General features: G+C 39.6%; 1 protein-coding gene across 1 annotated transcript; it reads left to right on the plus strand.

Annotated features, from left to right (window-relative positions):
* The first annotated feature begins 1400 nt into the window (after window positions 1–1400).
* On the plus strand, window positions 1401–6290 carry LOC100703682 (olfactomedin). Its single transcript, XM_003439552.5, has 5 exons — window positions 1401–1553; window positions 1665–1823; window positions 3540–3752; window positions 3985–4117; window positions 5259–6290. Exons 1-5 carry the CDS (start codon window positions 1518–1520, stop codon window positions 6104–6106), a joined length of 1389 nt encoding a protein of 462 aa, XP_003439600.2. The 5' UTR covers window positions 1401–1517; the 3' UTR covers window positions 6107–6290.
* Window positions 6291–11132: the final 4842 nt, after the last annotated feature.

Below are 11132 nucleotides of genomic sequence, written 5' to 3' on the forward strand. Positions count from 1 at the left end.
GTTCATATTGCATTGAATATGTTTGTCATCACATTCATTCTATTCACAGGTAGAGTTCATTTTATACACATTGCATATCTGTGCTTGTTTAGAGTTGATGTTCCATCCCAGAGGGTTTTAAGCTTCACTGGTGAGAGTGTCCAGGTGATACATGTTGAGGGAAGATGAGAACCTAGCAGGTTAATTGCATGCATGCTTACAATACACATAAATCTAGTAGCAGGCCTGAGCGAAGGCCCAAGTGTCTTCTGCTTCTTATTTGAGACCTGCGCCAATTTAGTCTACTTAGTGATTGAGGACGAGGGTCCATTATTAGCCCTTAGAGGCCCTGAAGCTTGAAGTTATTACCTTAAAAGGAAGGTGTTATCAAAAAGAGAAGTTATATGTCTGTTTATAGTTATTAGAGATGTACAGGATGTACCCTTGTCTGTAAACAATGACTGGACATAATGTATTTTTGACCTGTATTGACGTGTATGTGGGGGTGTGATCCTCTATGCTATAAAACCAGAACCCAGTGTATTTTTGTCAGAGCAAATAAGCCATATGCTGACGGTTGTTCTCCGTTGTCAATAAACTCATCGTTTGATTGCACTTTTCTGGGCCTCCGTCGTTTGTTGTCTGGTCTGCAGTTGATCGATCTCGCTTCAATGGCCACCATGGTCACCACCCATCTTGAGGAGTTTGCCCCCTCACATATACTAATGTGCCACAAACAGGACTTTAATATCACCAACCATTCCCATGTTATTACGGTGTATCCATATAAATGGCCCACCCTGTATATCACAGTTTGCTACATATGAACACTAATTTAACACGATACACTAAGAAAACAAAACTAAGAAAGAAATTCTACCTCTTAGCTTTGACAAGCTCACCTGCCACGCTGTCACCCCTGATGTCATCATTACTGATGACCCAAAATCTATGTAACCAGAAGACATGAATTTTGTTCTTTATCAAAATTGTTCTCCCAAATTGACGAAAATTTTTTAAAAAATGTTCTCACATGCAACAAAAAATATTTGCATTTTCACTCTATCGCTGACTGGAAAACATATGCTTAGGGTTAGGGGCCACCACCAATCATGACGTAGACCTCAGAAGGTTAAAATAACAACCTAATGTAGTATAAAACATGTTTGGGTTTGTTTGCCCGGGTATCGAGTTTTTTCTGGTATTATTGAGAACTGCGTGAGAAGTTTCATAAATGACTTCGTAAATAGAGGTATAAGCAGAGGATATTGCAAAAGAAAAAGAAAAAGATATTGCATAAAAAGGATGTAAAGGATATTGCATGAGGAAATGGAAAACTCCTGAGTTGACCGTAGCTGTTGTGAAATTCTAAAGTTTGGCCTCTTTACAGTTTCACATCTGTGCAGATGTTTTGAAGGCTCTGAAGTAGTGACGAAAACCAAACTTGGTAGGTGTGTCCATTCAGATCTGCGATTTAGCGAAAAGAGAAGCAGAAAGTTGCTGGTATCAGTCCTGGCTTCATTCCTCCAACTGTAAACATGGTGCTGCTGCTTCTGCTGCTGTTCACAGTCACAGTGAGTTGTACCTGACATCCTACACTTGAAAACAGAACATAAAGTTGGAATGTATACTACTTTATGAATATCTGTTGCATATTACATCAGTGTTACTGTGTGTGACTGCAGAGTGACGGCCGGGCTCAGCGGGTGCTCGGCCTGAAGAAGAACGACTCGTGTCTGTGTGAGGTAAACTCCACCGTGTGGTCGTTCCCTGTTGTGAAGTATGAGACTGTGTTACAGCAGGTTCACACCTGTGAAGGATCTCTGAACAGCCTGGCGGAACAGGTAGGAATTCATTTATTTTAGTGTCATTGTTACTACTTGCATTTCAGATTTTTGTTGTCGGAACATTTCATGAATGTCAAACTGGAAATGTCAATCTATTCCACCCTGACTAACAAAAATATAAATAAAACAACTCCATTCTGTTCAATGTCAAGAGTTTCCAAATACATCAAAGATGCATTCTTTATAATACATATTTTGTCTTTATCTTTCCTCTATTATTTATTAAAATAATAAAGTGTAAATTATGACACTGGAAGGCTGGACAGAGGAGGAGGTAAATGCATCAAAGTGTGGAAAGAGAGTGTGAAGGAGCAGGGGAGTATTTCTGGATAGCATAGGGTGTCTAAGTATATATATACATGTATGTGTGTGTAAAGGTGTAATTTTGCGGTATCTGTGGCACATGGAGGACTGACTGACAAGGAATTGCAGGGAGTTAAGGGAATAATGTACATAAAAGTTGGAAGTGAGTAGCGTGACACCTTCCACAGGCTTTGGAAGAAACCTAAGTGTTAGTGTTTTGGCCACAGGCATGTTAACTTTTTGGAATCACAAGTGACTCTGTTTGGATGACAGTTGTGAATGTTAATAGCTTATGCTTGTAAGCTGTATTAGCAAGAAAATGTATGAGTATACTGCTGAGACTCATGTCATCATAAAAAAAGTACAACCTCTGTCATAATAAAAAAGAAATATATATCTGGTCCTCAACAAATTATTTTAAGACAAAATGAAATGAACTGCAACATGTCACATTAAATCATTTCATTATTTATTTAACAAAAACAAAGTCAAAACGCAAAAACTAAGCACATGCCGTGACTTTATCAGCCTCATTGTGGAGGAATTTTGTCCCACTCTGTCTATAACCTTACTTCAGTTCAGACATTTGTTTATGCACAGATCTCTTGAGGTCCCACCACAACATTTCAATCAGGTTGAAGACAGGACTTCTTTTCTCTTTCAGCAACTCTAAGCAGCAAACCAGGCACAGTTTGCTGCTGTGCTTGGGATCATTGTATGCCCCAGTTTGGGCCAAGCTTTAGCTGCTGGACAAATGTCCTCACATCTGACTCTAGGCTACTCTGCTATACAGAGGAGTTCATGGTTGACACCGCAATGCTGTGTTTGTTTTTCTCTAACTGTGGTGCTGTGGTGCTGTGGTCTGTCAAAAGGAAAATGTCCCAGAAATCTTGTAGATTATTTGGATTTAACTTTGTAAATCTAAGCCACGCTGCCATGTTATTTTTAGAGAGAAGAGGCTTTCTCCTGGCAACCCAGTTAGGCACTTAAGCACTGGCCTCAGTTTTAACCCTGAAATTTGCTGCATGAAGTAACTATTACGGTGAAAATGGTTTCATCTTTGTTGTGCTTAACAGTTTATTTTCTGTTGTTCAATATGCATTTTTTTTTTACCCTAGCTAATTTAGCTAATTAAATATAATTTATTCAGGAGGATATTTTTCATATGCCCAGAACAGATAAAACACAAACAGCACTTCTTAAACACTTTTCAAGGTAAATATCTTTAATCTCAATAAACAAATGAACCAAAACTGCCAGGCAGGTTGTGAAAACAAATTGTATTTTTATTTCACTAGTTATGAGATCACACAAATTTGCTTGAGTTAAGCCTCTCACACGGTCTTTCTGGTCATTCAGTTATCAAGACAATGCACAGAAGTTTTTTTTATGTTTCTTTGTTCCTTGCAGCTGAAGATATCCAGCCAGCGTCTCCCTCAGATCCAGGCTCAGGTTACCTCCTTGACAGCCAGGCTGGGGCCTTACAAGTACCTGCACAACCAGGGCCTGTACTCTGCTCTGTCTCTGCGCCTTCTGGGCCAGCAGCTCAGCCAGCTGGAGACAGACGTTGGTGTTGTCCACAGCCAGCTGAACAATGCACAGACAAAGAAGCTCTCCAAAGAGGTATTGTGAAATCGCAAGTGGCAACACAATGCATTAAAAAAACAAATCTGTAATACAAGAAATATGCTACAATATATCAGTCACAAGCTAGAACAAAAAAAAAGATGAAGAATGAGGAAAAAAATTAATGACATTCGATTAGTCATGATAAAATGAAAATTAAAAAGTAAGTCTGTTTAAAAATGAAATGTAATATGTGTTCCCATGAATTAACCTTCTCACTGTGTGACAGGTGGTTAAACTGCGGACACATGTGGACAGGTTAGAAACAGCTGACGTAGTTAACATGAAGGCTGTGAAGGAGAAACTGCGCTACCTAAAGAATAATGTGGAGTCCTGCAAATCAATCCCCAAAGACTTCACAGGTATGTGTGTGTGTGTGTGTGTGTGTGTGTGTGTGTGTGTGTGTGTGTGTGCGCGTGCACCAACTGTAAGCATACTGTTATTAGCTATCGTCTCTAATAAAGGACATACTGTAGAAAAAAATCACTTGTGTGAATGGTTGAATGAAGTTTGTAGTAAGAAAGCACTGTGACTGCTGAAATACAGCAGTACATATAAATATCAGAAAAACCTGGATTCTATCTGAAGGCCACCAGATCGTGAAGCTGTGGCTCCAAAAAGTGTTCTACTTTATTTAACTTATTTAACCTCTGTTAACACTTTACTGTTTATGGGCTCAGTCACCAATTTTGAATCATATTGAATAAAATGTAACTCTGTTTTGTATATTGTGTTTAAATGTTGAATGAAACCACACACTCATCACCAACTTGTCAACCACAGAGTTCCTGTGTAGCTACAAGTCTTTTTGCAACCAGGAGACACCCCCTGCTGGTCATTAAAGAGAATGCAGGTTTAAAACTTGCACACTGGATTTACCACTCTGACTCAGAAGCTATGTCCATGTTTTAGATATTTGGCTGTTAGTTTAACTGGTTAGTATTAGCTAGTGTTAGCTCAGAAACAGAAAGGAGCAAGAGCAGACAACAAATCAGGGATAAACTGAGGAATAAATCCTCATGTTTTAAACTCTCCACTGCTTGACTCAGAGAGTCTGTTTTACTGTAATCTCTCAGTGTGTGTGACACTGAAACTGCTGCAGCCTAGAAAACTGAAAACCATTAGTGTTATTAACCTTTTATTTAATCAGTTAAGAAAAAATAATTCTTCATATGTGTGTTTGACATGATATTAAAAATATGTTTTTCAGTCTGACAGTTTTTCAGTGTTTTTACTGCAAATATATTGCAATGCTTGTGTAGGGGGAGAACAAAAAAGTTTGCAAATCATGTACCCAGCTTTTTGATAACAATCTGACACTGTGTGGAAATAAAAAATCCTAATAGAGTGATTCACCTCTTCGTCTGTTTTGCACATGCTAAAAATGTATTGACATCCAAGTGTTGGTTTTCCAGTAAATAATTCAGTCTATATAGAGGATGTTTCTTTTTTTAAATTTCTAAAATCATCACTTGACATTCCTTCTGATTTCTCTGTTTCCAGGTCAGGACAGATACTGCCTTAAGGGCCTGATCACCAACATCAGTGACCCTGTAACAACCAAGCTCAGTCCTTATGGTAAGAGCTATATCTCTGGTTCATGGGGCAAACAAGCCCAGATGGAGAACGAGGACCAGAAATACAGCTACTGGGTTCTGCCTCTGGCAAATAGCCACATCTGGGGCAACACTCTACGTGTTTACCAAAACTATGAAGATTTCATGGCGTCAACAAACCACAAAGACTTTACATTCGCCTCATCGTACAGCCATCCCAACGCCATTGAGGGTCCCAGTGCTGTGCTATACGGTAAAGCTCTGTACTATAACTGTTACCGCTCTGCAGACGTGTGCCGGTACGACCTGGAGACCAACGAGGTCAAACGGGTGACTCTTCCAGGCACCGGTGTGGGTTTCAACAACAAGTTCCCCTATTGTTACTATGATTGCCGGCTCAATAGTGATGTTGATGTAGAGGCAGATGAGACAGGACTGTGGGCTCTCTATGCCACTCTAGGTAACCATGGTAACCTTGTGATCAGCCGGTTAGTTTGGAACGGTGAGACCAAGACTCTCAACGTGACACAGACGTGGGAAACGAGGCTGTTCAAGAAGGCAGTGAGCAACGCCTTCATGGTGTGCGGTGTGATGTACGCGACTCGTTACGTTAATGACTACCGGGAGGAGGTGTTCTACGCCTTCGACACAGCCACAGGCAAAGAAGACAACTCACTAGCAATACGACTGGAGAAGGTAGCTAAAGGAATGGCTAGTCTGAGCTACAATCCCACCAACAAGCAGATCTACATGTACAACGATGGATACTTGCTGGCCTACCAGGCCTACTTCTGATCTTCTGATCAAAAAGTTAATGAAATATGATACAGCAACAAAAAAAGCAATGATTTATGATGCAAATGCTAAAGTTATATCATATAGACTATTAAGATTGTTCTTCTAACACAATGTACTTTAGTAACACTGAATGGAAACATCAGCTGAAATCATAATAAAGTCTTTGGTAACAATAACATTAGATTGATCTTTTGCTGGCCTTATATCACACAAAAAATGTTTTTGTTGTTATTTGTGACACACAATCACACATATATTGATTTTACTTGACAGCTTGCATCTTTTGCATATTGAGTTTTGCTTACTTCCTTGATCATTAACAACAAACTTCAAAAAAAGCTTTGTTCCAGCAACGACTTATAGGGTGATAAACAGATCAAAGTCTTGCTCGTCTGCATAATGCTTTGTTCATTCTCTGTTATTATTCTCTGTGTCTGTGTTCCTCAAGCTTCTGTCCTCTAACAGATTCCTGGGATTTTGAGGGTTCTGCACATTATCTTAGTTGTTCCTAGGACTGCACTCTGGACAGAGACCTACAGTGCTGTGCCTACAACCTGCTAGAGCCACTCTTCTAGTTTAAGGGTTACAGTTCATAATGTTCCTACTACCAATGGGACCATTTTGGACTTTACCTTTCACATCTGTTCCTGTTGTTCCTTCAGCCTCTCGTCATTCTCATTTTTCCCATGCTCCTTTTTTCCTCATGTTGCTGTCCTGTGGGATTGCCATATACACCTCAACTGTTGTCTTCTGCTTCTTTTCAACTACCACTACCACCATGGCAAACGGGCAGATGTCTCATGTATGTGCTCTTCAAAACCTTAAGTTGTGTAGACAGTCAGTAGAAAATTGGCATAAATGATCTGAATCAAGATGCAGTATAAAACAAACAAAAAAAAAAAACTTATTTAGACCTGAGACTCATGAAAAGGTAGACTTGTAGATTGATAATGATACTATGGAGCTTTAGATAAAGATGATAGGGCTCCTTCATTTATAAGATCATAATATTTGAATAAGAAATTTGGTCATTCCTCTAAAATAAGCACAATTTTTAGAACATTTAGAACAGGCTGACATCCTCTGGTAGGCCCTGTGATCACTGCCCTGCACCATGGTCCACCATAGGGGCCCTGCATGTTCACCCTGAGCACATGTAACAAATGTGAAATGTTATGCTGCCTGTAACATTGTCCAGCATGACCGGTTTGGTGGTGGGTCAACTATGGTCTGGTAGTAGGGTGACCAACCGTCCTCTTTTCTCCGGACATGTCCACTTTTCACGTTCTGTCCGGGGGGATTTTCGAGATTGATGAAAATGTCCAGGTTTTCCTACAGAGGACCTATATGTGTGACGTCAGCCTCGTGCTGCTTTGTGGGTGGTTTTTCTGCGCTCACAGACGGGACAGACAGCGCATACTAGTGCGCCTGGTGATGTTTCAAATATGCCAAAGTGCAAGTGCACCTTTTCAGAGGAACTAAAAAAGAAATTTCCATCGTACCGTCCCGGTCGGAATAAACGGGAGGCGGAGTGCACCGTGTGCAGAGCTGGCACATACGTTTGTGTGTCTAACAAAGGTGCCGGAGATCTTGTTGCTCACATGGACACAGAAAAACATAAAAAGGCTGTGCGAGGCGAAACTTCATCTTGTAAGTTGACTGAGTTCTTTGTTACACCTGGAAAAAATGAGGATGCTGCTGTATCTGCAGCAGAAGGTGCACTGGCATTTCATACTGTGAAGCATCACAATAGCTACAGATCCATGGATTGCACTTGTATGTTGCTAAAAAGAGCATTTCCAGCTCAGCAGTGCTCACACCAAGACTGAAGCTATTGTCAATGGTGTGATAACACCACATTCAGTGGAACTCACTCGTGAAGCTCTAAATGAAATCCAGTACTGTGGCATTTCTACTGATGGAAGTAACCATGGAGCAGAGAAAATATTCCCAATCATAATTCAGTACTTTGACTGGAAGAATGGTGGCGTGCAAACAAAATTAATTGAGGTTAGGAACACGCCAAATGAGACAGCAGAAACCATTGCACAATACCTCACAGAAACACTGGCAAAAAACAAATTGTCTGAAAAATGTGTTACGTTTACTGGAGACAACTGCAACACAAATTTTGGAGGAATCCGACGTGATGACGGAGGAAAGAATGTGTTTGCCAATTTAAAGAGGTTACTTCAGAACAAGAATCTGATTGGTGTGGCATGCCCAGCACACCTTTTGAATAACTGTGTTCATCATGGGGTAGACACAATAGACATTGACATTGAGAACATCATGTTCAAAATCTATCAGTATTTCCACATTTACACAGTGCGCACTGAGAACCTGAAGGAGTACTGTGAATTTGTTGATATTGTATACAGAGCAATGCTTTCTCACAGCAAGACAAGGTGGCTGTCATTGCTCCCAGGCATTGAAAGGATGGTACAGATGTTTCCAGCTTTAAAGGCATTCTTTCTCTCTCAGCAGAAAGCCACCCATTGTGATCAAGAAGTTTTTTGAAAATGACTTCAGTGAGATCTACCTCTGGCACATGCACTCACTCATGTCTGTGTTCCACACAAACATTCAAGAAATGGACAAAGAAAACCTGTCCATTATGGAGGTTAAAGAAATACTGAACGGTGTCCACACCATTCTTCTTGAACGCAAGAGCAAAAACTTCATGTCCCTTAAAGTTAAGGGACTACTGGCACAAAAGTGTAAAGATGGACTTGGTAAGGAATGTGACCAGTTCTGTGCTGATGTTCAAGGCCTGTACAGTGCATGTCTGGAGTATCTTGAGAAGTGGATGGCTCTCATGGAAGAGATCTGAGTGAGCCACCAGACTGGAATGATGTTGAAGTCTGCATCAAGTACCTAGGAGAGAAGGGCGCAGAAATTGATGATGTCAAATGCTTTGACCAGGTCACCAATCTGAAAAATTTCACAGAGAGGTGCATCAGCGATGAGGACTTCAGTGGACTACCAGTGAACCAGAAGTGGACCAAATATTTTGAGAAGGCCAAAAGGATCACATGTTGCTCAGAATTACTGAAGATGGCACAGTTTGTCTTTGCACTTTCCTCACACAACGCAAATGTTGACCGGGTTTTCTCACTAATGCAGAGCCAGTGGACTAAGGAGAGGAACCAGCTTTCTGTCGAGTCACTAAAGGGGATTCTGTTTGTGCAATATAATTTCAAAGACACTTCTTACAAAGACTTTCATTCTTATTTGTTGAGCAACCCAAAACTGCTGAGAAAGATCTGCTCCAAAGACAAATATGGATGGCCAGAAAAGGAGGATGAAGAAAACAAATGACTTTTCTTCTAAAAGAGATGTCATATGACTGCTGCTTTGTAATATTACTTTGAGAAGAAAGAATAGAATACTTGTGTTGAAAACATATTTCAGATTTTTGTTTGTTCAGTAAAACTTCAATAGAGAAGGAAATATTTTGTTACTGGTAATTTTTCTTATACAGATGAGGCATTATTTCTGTACCATTATTTAATTCCAAAGTTTTTTAAGTTATTTTTTTGCACACAGAAGGTATCGTTTAAATATGTTAAAATTTTCTTTAAATAAACGGTATTATTAAAGTTTATCATGACTGGGCCAAGTGTCCTCTTTTTTGGAAATCAAAATATGGTCACCCTATCTGGTAGGCATATTCATAGAGTGTTTTTAAGACCACTATAGGTTAGGTACCATTTTCATGCCATACCATTAGGACCCACTCTCAGACCCTTCGCTGGTGCTCTGGATGCTGTTTTCCTTTCCCCTTATAGCATCTTCCTTTCATTTTTAAGTAATGCACATAAGGCCTCTGTGCTCTTATTGCTATACTATTTCTCCTGTGGAAACACGATTGTCAGGTGACATTTCTAAGAAGCCACCTGTAGATGGTGACATTATGCTAGGATTCCATGAACTCACTCACATAACAAACTCACACCCTCCCATGTGACTCCTTGACCCTCTGGCACCCTTAGCATCAACTTTTTATTTCTTAACATCACCTTATGGACCTCATCATCCCAGTTTTATAATACTTAATCGTTTTTTTGTTTTGTTTTGTGAGGGTGAGTGAGTGCTAGTGTCACTAGTGATGACACAGACCTTAGAGGATAAGAAAATGTACTTACCGAAAAAATGTCATGTGTCCATTTAACAAGTTCAAGCCACACTTCAACAGAACATTCATATAGTAGTCATCTAGTATTCACAAATCATAGTTGCTACTTTTGTGCCTCACTTATTGTTTTTCCTTTTTATATTAGACATAGGAAAGGGTTATGGTGCTGCAGCAACTCCAACTGTAGTCATGGGAAAGAGAGAGTAAACTGTAACGGTCTTTTGCATTTGATGTTTTGTTGAGCTTTATGTCCATAGTTCACCACCATCCTATGGTGAATTTGGAGGGTACAGCTGCTTGCAGTTTGGGTCTCGATTAGCTCCACATATGAAGAAAGTAAATTTCAGAGTTAGATAAAGAGAAGAAATAAGTGAGAAAGAAGATAGAAAAGAAGATATTAAGTTCATAAAAGGCTAGTTACCCCCTTTTGGATGTCAACTCACGAGGTTTGTGTATATTTTAAATGTTTGTTTGTTTCTGTGATTAATGACTTTTGATTGATTGAAACAAAGCACAAGAATGTATTCTGATGTGATGGTTTTTTTATTGTTTCGGACATGAGCAGTTCTCACGGGTTGTCAAGACCAGAATAAACCCTGTTTAATAACTCTACATCGTGCCTACGTCAATCCTTGCGGTAGCTACATAAACCCTATTGCAATTCCAGGGTTTTGTATATCAGAAAATAATAATAACAAAACAATCTGCTCCTTACCAGGAAATAATTTAAATACAACCTCAGATGAATAACACATGACATATCATTTATTTAAGAAAATCTAAGCCAGATGTAGAAGCAGTGTGTAAAAAGATATAAAGCCCATAATTTTATAATCTGTAGAACCATCTTGCAATAACTTGCAGTAATCTTTCTGTATGACTTTA

Source organism: Oreochromis niloticus, linkage group LG7 (genome assembly GCF_001858045.2).
Source record: "Oreochromis niloticus isolate F11D_XX linkage group LG7, O_niloticus_UMD_NMBU, whole genome shotgun sequence".
Lineage (NCBI taxonomy): Eukaryota > Metazoa > Chordata > Actinopteri > Cichliformes > Cichlidae > Oreochromis > Oreochromis niloticus.

Bases quoted from the DNA above. Each gene is read 5' to 3' on its own strand.
- LOC100703682 (XM_003439552.5), top strand. From the start codon at position 1,518: ATGGTGCTGCTGCTTCTGCTGCTGTTCACAGTCACA. The intron at 1,554-1,664 runs GTGAGTTGTACC...GTGTGACTGCAG, and splicing joins TGCTGCTGTTCACAGTCACA to AGTGACGGCCGGGCTCAGCG. The intron at 3,753-3,984 runs GTATTGTGAAAT...ACTGTGTGACAG, and splicing joins CAAAGAAGCTCTCCAAAGAG to GTGGTTAAACTGCGGACACA.